At 37.6% G+C, this 19,485-nt stretch overlaps 1 protein-coding gene across 1 annotated transcript; it reads left to right on the top strand.

The window, feature by feature from the left end:
• The first annotated feature begins 4,261 nt into the window (after window positions 1–4,261).
• LOC147523784 (protein argonaute MEL1-like) lies at window positions 4,262–19,428 on the top strand. Its single transcript, XM_086599619.1, has 6 exons — window positions 4,262–4,554; window positions 13,453–13,963; window positions 15,202–15,277; window positions 15,357–15,425; window positions 19,060–19,179; window positions 19,261–19,428. The coding sequence occupies exons 2-6, from the start codon at window positions 13,944–13,946 to the stop codon at window positions 19,333–19,335; spliced, it is 360 nt and encodes a 119-aa protein (XP_086455745.1). The 5' UTR covers window positions 4,262–4,554; window positions 13,453–13,943; the 3' UTR covers window positions 19,336–19,428.
• Window positions 19,429–19,485: the final 57 nt, after the last annotated feature.

Raw genomic sequence — 19,485 nt, 5'->3', positions numbered from 1 at the left:
TTCCCATACATACTCTTAGCAGAAAATGATATGGACCCATTCCTTCATGGAACATGAGAATTATGAAGTACGTGATGAAGGTCAGAAGGTGCGTGGCATGCATGCATGGCAGACAAAGAGCAGGATATTCTGCGGTCCATGCCTTAAAAGCATCAAGCTGAAGATCAAATGCCGTGGGTATTTAACTGTGCACGACAAATCCTCACCTAAGTCCCTCAATTTGATTTAATATTAGACCACAAAAAATGGATGATAGAGAGAAAAATGAATTAAGACACACAGACATCCCTTTCTGATGATATTATTTCTTTTTACCAGCTTTAATTAATTACCTTCCAGCAAATAATGAAAGGCATGCATGAACAGAGAAAGTCCAAGTATGAAAGCAATCTTACCTTTTTGTCAATATATGTCCCTCTAGCTTAAGGACTAACAGTGATCTTCTCAGAACACTCCTGATTCTTTTGTCCCCTCATATACTATACCCTTTCAGCCTAAATGAATATCTTCCCAACAAAAGGCTACCAAATATAGACCTACTTTCACCAATACCTTAAGAACACTAACTCTAATCTTACAGCCTACTTACTAGTGCATAATGACCTTTTTAACTCAATAAAAATATCACGCCAGACCAATGACCTGTCATCCTCTTCTTTTTCATATCTGACCATATATTTGGTACATACGTACTCCTTCTCCTGTACTCGATCTCTCCAATGACATTATGCATGGTACTGGATAACTAGTTATTTACTGCTTTTGAGCAATGTAACACATCTGATTATCTGGGAGGAAAGAAAGGTATCAATGTATCATCAGACATTACATTTCATAGCACGCCCAAGCATAGCATTTACCATGCTAAGCTAGCTAGCAACTACACTTTGCAAAATTCAAACTTCGAACCATTTAATTTACTGCAAATCAAAATAAATTTGATTAATGAACTATGTTAAATTTTCAAATATTCGTATCCAACACAAATAAATTTCAATTCCAAATTTTGATTCATTGAAGTATGCTTTGAAATGCTTACGTGAAAAGAATTTGGGTTAACTAGTATTACCCCCACTATATGATCCAATTATGATTTTCCTCCAACTAAATGGGAAATTAGGGTCTCCTCCCTCCAAACACACGGTCAACTTGATTTGATTGGTTTAACTGTTAATTTTTAGGTCAAATAACTGAAAATAACACAACTGCTCCCACCTAAGTAAAATTGAACATTTTCTTCTTGATTTGAAAATTAACAGTCAAATCCAAATTGACCGTGTGAATACAAATTAACAGTCTCCTAATTTCCCATCTTAGGGGAGTAATACTAGTTAACCCAAATCCAAATTTATTTGTAAACTTATTAATTACATCAAAAAAAATTTCAAGGAATTAAAAATGTCCAAACAGTTTAGCAGACAGGTTTTTTAGCAAACAGTTTAGTAGACAGTTGTTTTCTTGTGGATTATGTTAAGCATATATGTATTATATATTGGAACTTTAAATCGAGGTTATAATTGATGCAATGCATCATTCGGGTCATGTAGAATACAATAGGATCTATATGTCGTTTCAATCAACCTACCTAATTCAACTTAATTACAAGCTATTATCATCATACTAAATTTCGTTAGTATAGTAATATAATAGATTGAACAATAATATATCTTTTGCATTTTGGATTAAGATTGTGGGCTTGGGATCCTGTTAATGGTATAAACGTATAATTAGGTAACTATGTATGACATTGTCATTAGTTTGAACTTTGAAGTTAATGAAGAGGATCGAAAAAACACTTATTCCATGTCGTCTTATATGGTAAGGAGTGAAGACACATTGCTTTCAAATGGATTCATGGCGAAGATCTTGCCTGCAATAATTTACCATCAGTTTAATCATGCGCCACGTGTGCTTATATGTCACCCACTAACCTTAGCTGATCAGCTTTTATAAAGTGCTAAACTTTTTATGTATAGCTTTAGCTAACACTCATGCATGCATGCATGGTTCCTTTATTTGCTGATGCTTGCTCGTGCACGCATAGATGGTTGACTTTTATTTTGGATCTGTAGCTAACTCAGCTTTAAGCTTTCTTCCATTTCTGAATTCTGATAAAGAGTACAAATGTCCAATTTTCATTTTTCTCTATTATTTACTATTTTTCTAGAAATTTCATTTCGGTGGTAACTGGTAAGCCGTAAGTGAAGAACTATCGAAAGAGTTTCATGAGAACAAATTAATATTCCTACTGTTTTTTTTAAAAAGGATGCATAAAATTGAGCTAGGGGATCTACATTTAAAGGTGCATGGTTCGGAGCGTGGGTGCCTTCTCTGGGCTATTCTTCTATTTAGGACCCAATTCTAAGGTTCAATCATTAGTATGGAAGGTAAAAGTGTAAAACACTGGTCATCGGCATTTACAGTGAATTCATCCTTTTCTCCATACTCCATTGGCCTTTCCAGCCTCGGGTCGATTAAAATATGTTTGTCCATAGAGAGATTAAAATATTTGTTCCTCAATTTCCTAATAGAACATAGCTGATATCTCCTCAATCAACATAATAATTTCAGACGAAATTTGTGTATCAACATAATAATTTCAGACGAAATTTGTGTAGGGCTAGAAAATCGATACTAATCGATCCCTGCTAAGATAGTTTGTGTATAAACACTTTAAACTCCAATTAACATCTAAACTTTCACTACAATCAACAATCACAAACCTAAACTATGAAATTAACTTTCACAAATAAACAATAATAATGTAAAGTAATTAAAAACATAACACAATAAAACACAAGATATATCGTGGTTCGACTAAGATGCTTACTTTCACAAAAGAATTTTTTTTATAAAAGTGAGAAGGAAAATTATAATAATTCCTCTCAAGTATCTCAAAACTTACTAGATCTCTCTTCACTAATATCTTTACAAGTTTTTTTTCTCTTTGCAAGGGTTTTTTCTCAATATTGGTTGCTCTCAAACTTGGTTTTTCTCTCTTATATGTTATGAGTCAAAACCCTAACTTCTTTTATATAATATCTTGAAATTTCGATGTAAAACGAAAATTCGATTCATCTCGATTTATCTGCGAAAAATCAGAATTTTACATGTGCAAAGCCATGGGGCACACCCCTCTCACAAGACATGTTCGAGGGCGTCCGCCTTTATAGTGATCCTCCTATCAATACTCATTTATTGGCGTACTCACCTCATGAGGGTGTGCACCCTTCACACAAGGCATATCCAAGGGCATGCGCCCCTATGATGTTCCCAAACAGTTCTTACCCAATCTTCACATAGTGAGGGTCCACCCAACAATCTCCCCCTCCCGAGCCATGATTGGGGATACCTCCACACATTCCCAAATCAAAAAGAGGAGTGTGTTACTAATCCGGCAGTAGCACAACAAACATCACACTTGCATTTCAGCAAAACCTCGTATCTGACCCATTCTTGTCGGTATGAATATTCTCAATGCATAATCGCTTCTCTTTGAGAACTTCTCTAATCCAATGATAACGTATATATATGTGTTTGGATATAAAATGAAAATTTGGATTCTTGCTCAAATGGATGGTGCTCTGACTATCGCATAATACCACAAACTATTTATGCTTTAGCCCTAGTTCATTGAAGAATATCTTCATCCATAACATCTCTTTCTAACACTCAATGGCTGCAATATACCCGGCTTCTGTAGTGGACATGGCAACACACTTTTGTAACTTTGATTGCCATAAAACTGCTCCCCCTGCAAATGTAAACATATAACCGAAAGTGGACTTCATTGAGTCAATATCACCTGCCATGTCTGCATCTATGAAGCCTTCAAGTAAGGTCTTACTCCCACCAAAACGCAAACATGCCATGGAAGTGCCCTTGAGATATCTCAATATCTACTTAACACCTTCACAATGCTATTTACTTAGATTTGACACAAATCGACTTACAACACCAACGATGAAAACAATATCTGGTCTTGTACACATCATTACATACATCAAACTGCCCACTGTGGATGCATAAGAAATCTTTTGAATTTCTTTCTTCTCATGCTCACCCTTCAGACACTTAGCTTTCACTACCAAAAAAACGACTTTACCCGACAGACTCCAGAAAGATTACCCGACGGTTTATAACCATAGGAAGTTACCAACGCCTTTTATCCGTCGGGTATTAGTTGGCCATCCGTCCCCGATTGTTTTATTTTGTCCGACGGTTGCACGAGAGTTTTTAGCTATCGGCTAGTTCAACGGGCTTTAACCATTGTTTGTTTCCAACGGACACCGAAACATGGCAGTACTACTTAACCGTCGGCATATCTATTCAATTATCAGGCGGCAAAGATTTCACTTCCCACGCCCAAAATTTCATGAAAAATTAAACCACCCTAAAATTAAAATAATTAAGCCGACTCTAAAACTTCCGACTTTTCAGCTTCTCCTTCTTCTACTATTCGCCTTCTGCAATAGCCATGCTGATTACACCATTACCTCGTGAAACTCTTGAATTTCATTGGCACCACAGTCACTTCGTTCTCAACCTGAACAGGTAATTTCAATGTTTGAATATTTAGTTAATTTCAATGAGTTCTAGTCAACATAGTAGAAGTAGAAAACCAAATACAAAAAAGTACGTTTCTCTTAATTTCTTTGGTGAAAGAACTTAAGAACAAGATCTTTTTTATCAAAAAAAAAAAAAGAATAATATCTTTACTATGCAAGTGATTCTACGAGTGTGCAGTCTGTCTGCAGCACTGCCATGACTCTTGCGTGCCTTTTCCTCCCTGAATTTCCAAGAATTGAGTGGGGTATATCTTTCTAGTCATCCCCTCAAATCGAAAACCATTTTTGTCCTTCCCTCTTACTTGCGGCTAGAGGAAATGCTCAACATAGTCAGTTGGCACTTCACTCCCAACCAAAATGAACCTAACGCACTGTTGCATGGGGGTCACTACGGAAGTTAGGAGTTTTCACGGTTTGGCCAATTTCTATCTCAATCTTATAAATTTAAGTCAGGGAAGGCCGGATTGACGGATTGTATGAAGAAGGAGTCCCATTTCCAGTGGACGGAGGCGTACATATTCCAATATTATATTAGATCTTTGCTAAGGTTATTTTAGTTGATTCAGGACTAAATGAGGGTAAAAATTCAACTAGTTGTTACTTAATCTTTGTTTTAAGTACTTTTTAAGTCTTGGGTTCTTTCTGATTTCAGCTCTTAATGTTTAATTGTAAAAGTGATGAACGTAATATTGGAATTTCTGTTCAATACGCGGCGGTTCAAAGATATAAAAAAATCTTCTAATTGTTGGAGTGATATGTAACACCATACATATGGAAGGGTGTTTGCATTACAGACTTGTCAGGCGGACAAAGCGTCCAACAACATCGTAATCTATTAAGCCACTTATATTCCCCCGATTTGGGTTGCTAAATTTTTCGCTTATTACCAAAATTTGAGAATTTGGTTTGCCTTGTGAAGAAGCTTCTTCGATTTTGGAGTATTTTGTTGTACTTTTTTGATTGCCCTTAATCTTTTGTTCATGAAACTCATCACCGGGTCCATCATGTTGTAGTAGTGCCGACGTCATAGTTGGCTTGTGGTGGTGATGTTGTCATCGTGCACCTTGATGGAGAGAAGGTGGAGGGTAGTTTTGCATGTTTAATCCTTAAAAATCTTCACTTTCCTTCACTACAAAGCCACCACCTCATCTCTCTGCCACCATACATCTCCTCCTCCACTTCCACTACCACTCGTTTGAACACCGGCTTTTAAAAGATGGAAACTTAAGTTATTTATTTAAAACTTGTGTTCGATAAGTGTAACATGATTTCTTTTCTAGCTGTTTTATTAAAACTTGTGTTTGATTAATTTCAGCTCTGAGAATATTCGTCTAAAGACCATATTACGCCGCCATAATTTCTGGTAAGTTTGCCCAATTTGATTTGTGTGGTTCGACAAAGGGCTTCTTACATAATGTCTGATCTTCTTGTTTAAATTGCTTTGGATGACAAGCAGAGTTCCTTGGTTGTTTTTCTTTGCTTTCGTAAGTGTGTATTCTATATTTTAGTGTCGGGGTGAAAATTTAGTATTCTATATATATGTAATCTTGGCTATCTTTTTTTTTTTTGTCTCTTATATCTTAATCTGAAAGCTCCATTTTATATATAACCAACTGTAAGAATGCATTTTTATTTTTCCCCATATTCTATTTTTCAGTTCCCCATATTCCACATTTTTTATCGACATTGTTTGATGAAACACGATAGTTAAGCGGGCTTTATACTAGTGGTAATGCATTTTGTGGAATTAGAAATGTCGTGTTTATATAGCTTTACAATTGTAGTAGACTAGTATTATATACCTTCAATGCCAAAAAAATATTGAACGGAAGAGGTGTATGGAGACTAGTATCATATGTAGCATACTAGTATCATACCTTCAAATCAAAGGCTCTTGACTTTGATTTGGTTTTAAAGCAACTCATTTTATTATTATTTGAGTAATGCTTTAATCAAATGTGTTAGTCAAATGAGGATGATGTATCAAAATAAAATTGCCACATTGTGTTTGGTTCTGTAAAAAAAATTCTAAGGTAGTTTGAGAGCAATCTAGTTAACTAAGTTCAACTATTATACCTTTTTTACTTTTTGAAAAACGAACTGATTTTTCAAATAGAAATGTCTTGCTAGCATTGTAGGATTGATGTCTTTCTTATTACAACACCAATATGTTTGTGTATGTATTGCTGATTATATAAGATGCATGAATATATGTGTTCGACTCTAGTTTCATCTAACTTTGGTAATGAATATTAGGTTAGTGTATGCGTAGAGTTAGCTTGAAGTCGTCTTGTATGCTTAGAGTTAGCATTGTAACTCCTTGGCCTAGTTAGTGTATGCCTCTACATAACTATTTAGCTATTTTTCTAGTTCTGAGTTTCATTTATTCTTTCTTATCTCTTAGAAGTACATCATGGAGTCAACATGCTTGATAGATAAGAGTTGGATTGATCTAGACGATTTCCGGCATCCCCGTTTTATAAGAGGTGTTACAGAGTTTGTAACCTTTGCCTTGGAACACCACGTTAACAAGAATGTCATACCATGTTCTTGTCGAAAGTGTCGAAACCAAGGCACAGCAATGAGTCACGATAATGTTGCCCTACACTGTTTTAGCTATGGGTTTGACAAGACATATAAAATGTGGTTCTTGCACGGTGAGAAAGAAGTGGAAGAACAACACAATGAAAGGAGGCTGGGATTTCAAGAGAGCGTGCATGTGGTTGACATGAATCTTTGCTTTCCACACCATTGCTCAAGAGTTTAGTCTTGACAACTTGGACACTTTTCTTGGAGATGATCCAGGAGGTTGTACAGAGGGGGGAGAAGTCGTAGACGGTGTTGCTTTTAACGCTTAACTTGCGTGAAGCAATGACTGCATTATATCACGGATGTGACCCGGTGTTCTTAGATTTGTCGTGAAACTCCTTAACCTGAAGTACACAAATGGGTGGAGTGATAAGAGTTTTACCGTATTGCTTCAACTACTCCGCATGGTGTTACTGCTGGTAACAAGATACCAGAGAATAACTACAGGGCAGATAAGATGATTAAATACTTGAAACTGAAATGCAAGAAGATTGATGCATGTAGAAAATATGCGCATCTTGTATTGGGAAAAGAATGAATTTAAGGTTACCTGTCCTACTTGTGGAGTTTCTAGATACAAAACTCCAACCATTGAGGATTTGAGGAAGTGAACTAGGGTGCCTGCTAAGGTCTTGCGATACTTTCCACTTACGGAAAGGTTGAAGCGATTGTATAGTGTGCCTTGGGTGGCAAAGGAGATGCGGTGGCATTCTATTGGAGAATCAAAGCCTGGCACGATGAGGCATCCTGTTGACTCGGCAGTGTGGAAGCAAGTCAATTTAAAATATCCGGACTTCTCTAGAGCCACGGAATGTTAAGCTTGGGACTAGCCAGCGATGGTTTTACTCCTTATGGCAACTTTGGAGCTTAACCACAGTTCATGGCCTGTTATGCTTGTGAACTATAACCTCCGCCTTGGCTATGCATGAAGTCTCAATTCACTATGCTTTCAACTCTCATTGAGGGTCCAAAGCAACCAGGTAATGATATTGGCGTTTATTTGCAGCCGTTGGTTAAATAACTCCAAGAATTGTGGCGTGATGGGGTGATGGTTAAAGATGCATTTAAAGGTGAAGAGTTCCATATCGCGTGCCATTTTATTGTGGACAATCCATGATTTTCCAAATTATGGGAATATCTCCGCTCGCGAGAACTAAGGGAAAATTTGCTTGCCCTCCTTGTGGTCCGAAAACTGCTTCTATAAGACTTCACCATGGAAGTAAGCATGTGTATATGAGAAGTAGGCGGTGGCTTCCATTGAGATCCGAGGCTAGAAATGATACAAGAGAAAGCACCTATGATAAGACAAAGGAAGAAGGTGAGCAACCAATAAGGTTGATTTGGAGTTGAAGTTAAAGAGAATGACTAAGAGTTTGAAAAATCATCAATTTGGGAAGCTTCGGCAAGAATAAGGAAGGGAATAAAGGAAATTTGTGGTTTTCAAAGCGATCTATCTTCTTTAAGCTCAAGTATTGGAAACACATTCTCGTTCGTCATAACCTTGATGTCATGCATATTGAAAAAAAATGTATGTGAAATTCTTCTTGCTTTGATGTTGAATAATGAAAGGGAAAACTAAAGATGATGTCAATGCATAAAGATTTAAAGCATGAAGAGAAAGAAGAAATATTGGGTGACTAAGCTTGGCGGGAAACAGGTTATGCCTCAAGGTATCTTTTGGCTTCGAAAAGAGGAGAAGAAGTTGTTCATCCAAACCTTGCGCAATCTTAGTGTACCTATTGGGTTTAGTGGTAACTGGTCTAATATTGTCAAAGGAGATTCAATGGATTTGAGACAAATGAAGTCACATGACTATCATATTCTAATGCAACATTTGTTGCCGGTATTAATACAACATGCTTATAGAGATGGCAACAGAAAAGAAGCTCGAACAATTATTACTACCATTTGTACTTTCTTTAGTGCTTTGTGTTCGAAGAAAGTAGAGATTGAAACACTTGATGTACATTGGAAAGGGGTATGGTCAAGGCATTGTCTTGTATTTGGAGAGAATCTGCCCACCATCATTGTTTGTTACTATGATGCATCTTCCTATTCACTTAGCTCATGAGCTGAGGCTCGCCTTTGCGGGCCTGTTTTCTTTAGGTGGATGTATTGTTTTGAAAGGTACGTAGCCTGATTTTTGTTACTTATTTTATTTATTTATTTTCTCTCATTTTTAAGATTCTATTGCTTCTAAAATACTTTTTAAGGTACATGAAATATTTCAAGGATTATGTTACCAACAAAAAGCCACCGGAAGGGTGTATTGCAGAGCGTTACTTGAAGGAGGAGACACTAATGTAATGTCTTTGGATATAAAGGAGGAGGTGGTCTTTTAGATAAACTTGATAGGATGGCTGAAAATGAACCCGATGTTTTTACCGATTTTTTTGGATAGTGTAGGCGACAACCACACCGCCAATGAGGGTGGGCCACTTGGCCTAAGTGCAAAGTATTTATTGGAAGGTGTGGAGTATGAACAAGCACGCCAATGGGTATTAAGAAGTCATCCCAGTTATGACAGATGGCACATGTAAGTATATCACGTCGTATTAAAGTTGTTAGAAACTTAACACAATCTAAATTATATACATAATCCTAACTGACTTTATTACTTCAAAAATCATTTAGGAAGTACACTAGCTTCATTGAGGACAATAGAACAAGTGCAAGGAGGAGGATTTGGGCACACTAGGGTGGCATTGTGTTACGATGATTTCATCACATGGTTGACAAAACAGCGAGGAGTTCCTCGAATCCATCGATGATCACTTCAAGGATTTAGTTAGGGGACCTACATGCTTTGCTACAAAGTACCATAAGTATTGTGTCAATAGGTTTCTCTTCATCACCAAAGACTATCAGAAAAATAAAAGGAACCAAAACAGCGGTGTTACCATAAGTTGCCCTACAACTTTCCGTTCTAGTTCTAAGGATAAAAATTCAATTGATGAAGATGCAGATTACTATGGCGTTCTAACAAACATTGTTCAACTAAATTATCGTGAAGACTATAAGACTGTTTTGTTCAAGTGTGATTGGGCTAAGTGCACACAACTTGGTGTGAAAGTGGATGAGGAAGCAAAGTTGAGGTTGGTCAACTTATCCAATCAACTTCGATTTAGGACCATATATGTGATGAACCATTTATTCTTGCAGAGAAGGCTACTCAGGTTTTCTATTCCCAAGATCCCAAGAATCTTGAATGGCATGTAGTGTTGGAGGTTCCAAGAAAAGTGTATTTTGATGAAGGTGGACCGTGTCTCTCGAGGAGGAAAGATTGGTGAATGATTCAGGATATAGGGCCTAACAACCTCGACATTTCTATGGTGGATGAACTGATATTCAATGACCCAGACGACATGTTTGAAGTTGTTGAGAGTAGCAGAAAAAGAAAGAGATCTAGAACATAGTCCATTTATATTTTGTATTGACTTAGTGGTGTGAGTTTTGTGGTATTAAAATTTTGGTAGTTCTTTGATTAAGTGCAACTTTTGTTTGAAGCAGGGTATGTCGTACTTGAATCTTTTTCTTTTCCGGCTGTATTTTTCATGTGTGCATAATAGGCCTTTTATGGAATGCTTTCTCTTGCTAGTTAAATAGAAATTTAAATAAAAAATTAATTGATCTTGATCTTTGCACCATGGACATGCATACTTGATGTATTGTATTACAGCTCTTTGCACATGGACGAGGGACAAACACATAACAGCTCACATTCACTAAGTGACAGCCTTGGTGATGACTTAGGTAATGGAGATGACTTTTAGTTTTCAGTTTTCCGTACCATTGTTTTGATCTTACTAACAAATTTGGTTGATATATGCAGGTGAGACACACATTTCTGGTGCATCAACTTCCTCTTATAAGGAAACAAGAGGTCCTTCGATAGGTGTTTTGGAGGAGCTGCCCGAAGGCTATGAGAAGGTAATCATTAAGCTTAATGAATGGGGTCAACCAGATGAGCCCAAAGAAGAGGTTGACCATTTCATCACCAAGCTTGGTCACATTGCTCGCCGTGACATCCCAATTCGCTATGATAGCTGAAAACCAGTTCGTTCGCATGAGAGCATCATACCCAAAGCTATTAAAACTTTAGGAAGAATGTATGTGTTTGAAAACATCGATACTATTGACACGGATTGGACAATAAGCAAATTCCAGAAAGCGTGGAAGGAGTACAAGCATGAGTTATTCAAAAAATACGTCAAAGATCAACCTCCTTCCTTTGTGAGGGAACATTCCAAACAAGGAATTCCTCTGCAAGATTGGCGACAATTTGTGGATAATTGCAATTCCGAGAAATTCAAGGTTAATGGATTTTCTGTTTTCTTTCATGGTGATTAGGTATATGTGTTTTGATATAAATTAAAGTGCACTATTACTAACTTTAACATGTGCGTGCTTCTAGTTTGAGGAACACGTAAAATCGTAAGCAACAAAAAAAACTCTTCGTGTCTTGGGAGGAAATCTGCACTGCGGTGTAGCTAAAGTTGAAATGGCAAAGGAGAAAGGGGTCCCTGTGTCATCTATCACTAGATTGGACCAATATATGCACAATCATAAAAGAAAGAATGGGGAACACCAAGACCCGGAGCTAGTTGTTAGTGTACTGACTTAATAAGAATTGAGATACTAAATTATTTTTAAGATAGTAATTTGAGATATTTTTGTTTATCTGATTTACTAGGAAAAGCTTAATGACTACACTGCTTTGCACCCGGAGTCACGAGAGACGTCAGTGAATGATGCCTTCACAAAGGTCTCATATTGAATCATAGTTATTGTAATTAATTGTTGTTCGACATGATTTTAAGGGTATTAAATCGATTGTCCATTAAGTCTGTGTTCTTGGGCGGATAGTAGGGGTTGTTTTCGAGGCTTGGGTGAAGGGGTCTGCAAAACATCGGTGAAGAAGATGAAAGTTGTGGCGCAACAAAATTTAGCTTTGAAAGAGATGAACACGGACCTTGTGAAGAGGGTAGATGTGCTTCAGAATACAGTGTTGGAGAATTCAACTTTGTTGAGAGAATTTATGAGCCAAGGAAGAATGCCTATGGCAGATGTTGAATCGCCACGTTCTAGTCACGTTTCCCCGGTAATTATTCGAGTTATTTTTTGAAAAAACATCTCTTATAAGGAAAGACTGATAACACAATTTAAATTTGTAGGTTGTCAATGAATATATTGGTAAAGAATGTGATCTGCGTGGTGGTTGGCCACTTAGAGTCGTGGCAAGAGGTATCGTGCAAGATATTGATCCTAGTACCGAGTTTGGTAATAGGAGATTGGAAGAGGGGAACTTCAAAGTTCATGTGAACGTGGTTTATGACGGAGGTGCTGTACTACCATTGCCTCATGATGATTGGAGATCAAAACTTGGCGAGGTCGCTCAAGGGAGTGTTATCTGGCCCAAAGAACTGCTAATGTTGTAATCATTGGGTCACCTTCTTGAAACACTGCTCATTTACTTAAATGTTTTTATTGGCTTTTACCAGTGCCAAGTACTAAGTAAACTATTGGCATTTTGTTATTTCCTTTTGGGTTTCGTGGTTGTGATGTATATTTTTTATCACTATGTAATATGGTTCTTAGGAAAGCAATAATTGAGTTGTGTTCTACCAACCCCCTTGGTAACTCCACCTGTGCAAACTTAAGATAAGTTTGCATTGCTGGTCCCAAGCCCAGATGAAGGAGGAGGGAGAAGGATGGCAGATGTTTTGTTTTGCTGGATTCACCTACGTTAACTGAAGCTGCTGGTGCTATTATAGATGTAAGTAATTCTTTTTCTTTCTTCTACGATTTCTGCTTGTTTCTATTCATGGCGAGAAACTCATATTTTACTCCATCCTGTTTCTTAGGGCAATATGGAGCTTTTATATGTTTTGCATGGACAAGAAGGTGGAGTTACACATGTAAGTGAATACTATCATCCTTTCCCCCTGATATTCATCATATATGTGTTGCCTATGTTTTTTTCCCTTCTGGTGGATGCATTTTTGAAATTTGATTGTATGGTTATGAGGTGTATGTTGGTGGTATTCCGCATGATGCTTCTAAGAAGGATCTGAAGGGCTTCTGTGAGTCAGTAGGAGAAGTCACTGAGGTAATGTTTATGGTTTTTATGGTGGTTTTACCTCTCTTCATTACGCCTAAAGATTTAAGATTGACTTTTTTGCTATTGCAGGTCAGGATGATGAAAGGCAAAGATTTCTTGTATGTTTTAGTTTCTCTATTTGTATGTGTATTGTCTTACTTTGGTTGTTAATTTTTTTTTTTTTTTTGTTTTTAGTCGAGTGAAGAGGCTTTGGAAACAATGAGGTTACTTCTAGAAGGAAATATAAAGGCGGACCAACATAAGATAAGTTTGATTGTTAATTTGTACCCACAGAGTAAGTAATATTGAATTTCCATTTCCTCATTCCCACACCTTTTGTAGTGTTTTCGTTTTCATTTTTTGTTTCTCATTTTTGGTTTTTGTCTGCTTAGATACTTTTGCTGGATTCTCAACGATAAAACCCGCTGATTTGGATCAAAAGAGAATCAGTTTCAATTTTATCGATTCCCCCGTCTCACCTTTTCTGCCTTTCATCTTCGTAATCTCCATTCCTTTATTAATGTTTCTTGGCAGGATAACTATGACTGTAGCAGTAAATGTTTCTTGCTTTAAGGGTGTATCAATGGCCCCTCCAGATCCAATTCTTGGAGTTTCTGAAGCGTTTAGAGTAGACACTATCTCAGAGTTGGTGCCTACATGTGGTTAATTATGGAGATGCTGCCATCATGCCTGGCTTAATTGATGTGTAAGAAGCTGATTTCTCCCTCTGTCTTGTATACTTGAATGTAATTTTCCTTTGAATTCACTTGTATTTGCATATAGATTTCATGTAGTTAAGTTCATCACAATTATTATGTCGATGAGGCTAAGGAGACATCAATAGTGAATTGAGGTGTGAAGTAAAGGTGAATAGGAATCATGAATTTCTGATTGTTTTATGTTGGTGGAAGGAGTGGGGCATCAGTACTCTTTTTAGGGGTCATGAAGTTGGTTTTGGGACTGGTTTTTGGGAATTCATTTGTGAGGATATTGAGTCAGTTTCCTATTGGGATTTTGGGAGTGCTTATGTTATTTTCTGGGATTGAATTAGCTATGGCTGCAAGAGATATGAACAGTAAAGAAAAGTCTTTTGTAATGTCGGTTTGTGCTGCAGTGTCTTTAACTGGGTCTAGTGTGGCTTTGGGTTTCGGATGTGGGATTTTACTGTTTTTGGTCTTGAAGTTGAGAGAGATGAATTGCTATGTAGGTGGTGGTGGATTTTTCAAATCAAGGCCTTCTGATGCTGAAACTAGTGTCAATTTTTAAGAGTTGTTGTATACGTTCCCTTGGGGGGCTTGGGTTGGTAGCTAATGTAGTGGTGTTATTCAGTGAAATGAGCCGAGCATTGGAGCAAGAGAAGTCTCTCCTTAGTAACTATGAATATGTATCACTAGCATAATCTTCTCAATCTTTAAACTCCTCTCACTTTATGCCTTTTTTAGTTTTCACTGTAGTTCTTGTTAAGCCTATATCTCTATGTTATCCTATATTTCATATGTAGAGCATGCTTTTAGATATGTGCATTTTCTTGGTGTTTACCACCTATTTATACCCTCAAACGTTCACAGCATGCCTATATATATGTAGGATCATATTGCTTGACCATTTTGTTTCCTGATCCATCAATTTTAATCAACTAAAAAGTCCTAGAGATTCACAAAACACTTATTAAACTACCACGCGTAAGGCACAAATCAAAAGTACACTCTGGTCATGAAGTAGACTTGCTAACTAGAATTACAACTACCAAAGTACTCTCAACTCTGAACAAGTTGAAAAATGAGGTGAGAGCTAAAAACAAAGAAGATGGGCTGTTCATTTTCTGGTTTAAATGCATTATATGATGCAGTAAATGGTGGTGAAGATGTTTGGATAAATGAGAATCGTTATAGAATATTAAGACAACTTGGTGAAGGTGGTTTTGCTTTTGTTTTTCTTGTTCAGCAAGTTGCTTCATATTCTTCTTCTTATGCTTCTTCTTCTGTTGGTAAAAAACTCAGAGACCCATCTCTTATTTCAGGTCAGTGTTTTCTTTCATGTTATAAGTTTGACAATATAGTGTTTGGGTGTTAAGAATTTGAGATTGTGTAAATTTTCAGATGATGGAAACTAATGTGGTGAATGCATTTGGAAAAGGGTACCAAATTGAGCTTCTAAGTGAGTCTGAGGTGCCTTAGGATGGGTCAGTAATCGCTATCGGTCCCCAGAAGTTTACATAACACAGAGTTCAAGAATCACTCAAGTCTTTCTGCCAATGTATGATGAGTTGTTAGGCCTTGTTAAAGGTTGCCCATTGAAAAGTTTTTCAGCATCACCATCAATGTGAAAGAAAAACCTCGTATCCTTCAACACTTGAACGAGTTCATGAACGGAAAGAACAACAGTGTGAAAACAATGGTAACAACATGCTAAGACAAAAAAACCCACCTCGAAATCATCACCATGACATTATATACTTTTGCTTGCCTTTTTACTATCTATTGTCTTTCCCTCATGATCTTTACTTGTGAGCATCTTCTTGATTCTTTCCATGCTCTTATTATATGCAACCTTTTCTTTATTTTATACAATTTGCCATTTAGCTCCCATGAATAAGTAACATTATTTTCTCACTTGAGCAAAAAAAAAAAGAAAAAAACTCTTTGTTAAACTACGACCAATTTAGTAATATAATACTGGCTTTCCATTTGACAAGAACAATGCTACTGCAGTGATTGTTAAATAACGACTTGACTGAGTTTATTGCTCGCTAATTCAGGCCTGGGTGAAACTTGACTAATGAGTCACTCAGCTGAGCTGAAACCGAGTTGAACTCATCTTGAATTTTGATCCTTTCTCTTGTACCAGCTGAACCAAATAATGTGGCTGATACAGGCCTCATCTCCGAGTCTGCCTAGAGACACAGGCCTCATCTCCGGAACCCAGACATGCTTTCCCCAAAACTTGATCTGTAGGAGAGTATTCCTCTCTCAAATGAGGTGATGGTTCTGCTGCTGCTACTCTGTCAGATTGATGGATCACTTCCTCCTCTCGAGTCTGCCTAGGGGCACCAACCTCTCGAGTCTGCCTAGAGCCACAGACCTCACGATTCTGCCCAGTGTCACAGACCTCACGAGTCTGCCTAGAGTCACAGACCTCACGAGTCTGCCTAGAGACACAGGCCTCATCTCCGGAACCCAGACCATCTTTCCCCAGAACTTGATTTGTAGGAGAGTATTCCCATTCTCTATCATATTGCTGCACATATCCATAATCTACTTGAACACCCTGAGTACCCCGAGTCTCAGCGTGTTGCTCATGACCAGAAGCTTCTTGCTCATGCTGAGAAAATCCAAGATCAGATGCGGAACTTGTAGGAAACTTTGCTGCCTGGTCAGAGACCATATGTTCCTGATCCTCTATAACATGAACCTCTTCCACTTCTCCTAGGCCATCAAACCTGTTCTGGACATCAACCCCTCTATGATTCTCCGAGGCTTTTGGTCTCCAGAAAGTCTCCCCTTGCTTGCTGCTCTCCCCTGAGTTTCATTTCCGCCCTTTCCTCCTTTGAAAATTTTCTCCACCATTTTCCGGGAGGGGTGTGGCGTCCACCACCACCTCTTTATCCTTGTTTGTCCTATCCTTATCTTTGTTGTGCTGCATATCCCTTCTCAGCTTCCTGCACTCTGTGACCAAGTGACCAACAATTTTACAATGCGTGCACATTTTTGGTAGTTTTCCAACCTCTACTGTTTGCCAGAAGTTGAAATTCTTAGCTTTGACGTAGATTTGATCCGGGATAGGCTCTGACAGATCCACATCCACTAAGATGTTAGCGTAGTATCCATACTCTCGATTGAGAGTTTTCTCGTCTATTTGCATTGGATAACCCACTCCACGTGCAATTGACATGAGGGATTCGGGCTCCCAGTATTCCTGAAATTCCACTGGCGCCCTAGAGTGTTGCTTTGTCGCATCCGCATAGGAAATCCTCTGTGTTTCTTTCTGAACTGAATCTTTAGCTCGAACCACGTTGTTGATGGATTGCAGTGGTGGTTGTAGCTTTTCATTGGACACCTTATAGGGGTTCTCAAGCTCATAGATGTCCATGACTGACCCTTCCTTTCCAGAACTTTAGCTGTCAGCAGCAAAGGATTTTACCCGAATGAGGAAGAAATCATGAGCTAAAACAGGATTAGACCGATTCCTGAAGCTAATCAGAACACCCACTATACCTTAGTGGTGGATTTTACCTGAAAGCAAGGAAAACCAAAAGATGCCAACTTGTCTGAGAAAATAACCGGAACACTCACTGTTGGGCAGTGAGGGATTTTACCCGACTACAAGAGAAGAGAGAATTGATAAAATGGAACTAGTTCGTTGCACTATCCAGAACATTCACTGTTAGGCAGTGATGGATTTTACCTGAATAGGAAGGAACTTTAGGATTGAGAAGATAAGAAAGCTTTGTCTAAAGAAAGTTTTACAAAAAGCGGCAAAATTTTTGAGCACAGGATCATAAAAGTTATTTATGTTATCTCGCACCCACTCGCCCAAGTTTTGGTCCCCATTTTTCATTCCGTCAAATACATTGACCAAGTTTTAGACTACTACTAGTTTTAGCTATGAAATTGGCTGACTTTTTCTGTGACTTTTTCGTGGTGCCTTCTTTTCGGCAATTTTGTTTTTTCAGATCAGACGCAAGTCCCGACTACGGTTATCGTCATGGATTCATTAGTGTGAGTTTTTGTCTACAACAAATCGTCAGATTCCTTCATTTTTGTTTTGTATTGTGCTAACTTTTTATTCTTATAGGTTCATTTACCCCCTGGAAGTAAGTTCAACTTTCAAAAATATATCAAAAGGTCATTAGAAGATGATTTCAAGATAGTTGTTGGAATTAGGTATGACATTCTTGGTTGTGGTTCTATCGAAACTTTTCTAGTTGTGTTGGTTTTGATAATGAATTTCTAATTATGCATTTTAATTTAAGAATCGCTCCATGATGTCAATAGTCCTTTGCTATGGCCTTCGGTTGTGGTATTTTTGCTTTGAATGTGTTCTTTGGTGAGCTCACGTCTTTAATCAAACATTTTTCTGGTTATTTATATTCTCAATTCAAATTCAATTTAAGATGCAGTCTTTTCATTGGATCATATTGTTATTTCGGGATGGCGGCGTTGTTGTGGATAGCCGTGTTTCCTCTACTTGTAAGAAATTTTATGTATTATGGTAGTAGCTTTCCTAACTAGTGTTGAAGTTCAATCTCACCCCTGAACTGCTTGCAGGCAATCTTAGGAGTGGGAACAAAGCTACAAGCTATTTTAACACAGATGGCTCTTGAAATCCAAGATAGGCATGCAGCTGTTCAAGGACGCAAAGAGGGCGCACAAATAGAACTTAAGGCTTTTGATTCTGTTTTGGTTAGTGTACAAACTTCAAACATTCTTCCAGCACATGTTTTTTATTCTGTTTTGACTAGCAAGTTTCTTACATTCAAACGTAAGGCTTTTGATTATGCTTTGATTAACAAGTTTCTTACATTCTTCCAGCACGTGTTTTTGTTTGGGTAGTTTCTTACATTGCAATCATACTAGCAACTGCCTACTTGATATTGCTTTTGTTATCTAACTATTGCTTTTCGTTGCTTGCTTTACATAGCTATATTTTCATTTATAAGGTTGGTGGGTTATACACCTCGTAGGGCAAGAGGGCATTATTGATGTTGGTGTTTTTGGCTAGTTGAAATCAACTCTTTTTAGCTCTTCTAGTGTCCATGTACTTATTTGTATCCTGTTTGATATTTGATCTTCTTATTTGCAGAAAATGGTTAATGGAGGTACTATACATCATTGGATGTGTATCAACTTTTCACACTTGAACCAAGATTGTGCTGGGCGTTTCTTCATTGATCTTGTTTCCATGTGTAACAGTAAAGGAATGGTATAGCTTTCTTTTCCAATATTTGTACGTACAATTATTCATGTGTATAAATTACATTAACTCTTTTGATCGTCTTGTCAGAGTATCAACCCAAAACCTTTGCTCCCATTGCTCTTCACACGGTCTGCTGATCATATTGAAAAGACTCTGATTTAGGCTCACACCCAATCAGTTGTAAAAATTGCAAGTTCATGTCAGCAGGGGCATCTCCAACTTTTGATCATTATATTACCAGATTACACTGGTTCATATGGTGAGTAAAAGCTTAGTAGATTTATCTGAGTCTCATGCATATTATTAATATGC

Source organism: Coptis chinensis, chromosome 1, assembly GCF_015680905.1.
Source record: "Coptis chinensis isolate HL-2020 chromosome 1, ASM1568090v1, whole genome shotgun sequence".
NCBI lineage: Eukaryota > Viridiplantae > Streptophyta > Magnoliopsida > Ranunculales > Ranunculaceae > Coptis > Coptis chinensis.
This window is presented reverse-complemented; position numbering and strand designations above follow the sequence as displayed.

Bases quoted from the DNA above. Each gene is read 5' to 3' on its own strand.
- LOC147523784 (XM_086599619.1), top strand. From the start codon at position 13,944: ATGCCTGGCTTAATTGATGT. The intron at 15,426-19,059 runs GTGCCTTAGGAT...TCTTATTTGCAG, and splicing joins AGCTTCTAAGTGAGTCTGAG to AAAATGGTTAATGGAGGTAC. The intron at 19,180-19,260 runs GTATAGCTTTCT...TCGTCTTGTCAG, and splicing joins TGTGTAACAGTAAAGGAATG to AGTATCAACCCAAAACCTTT.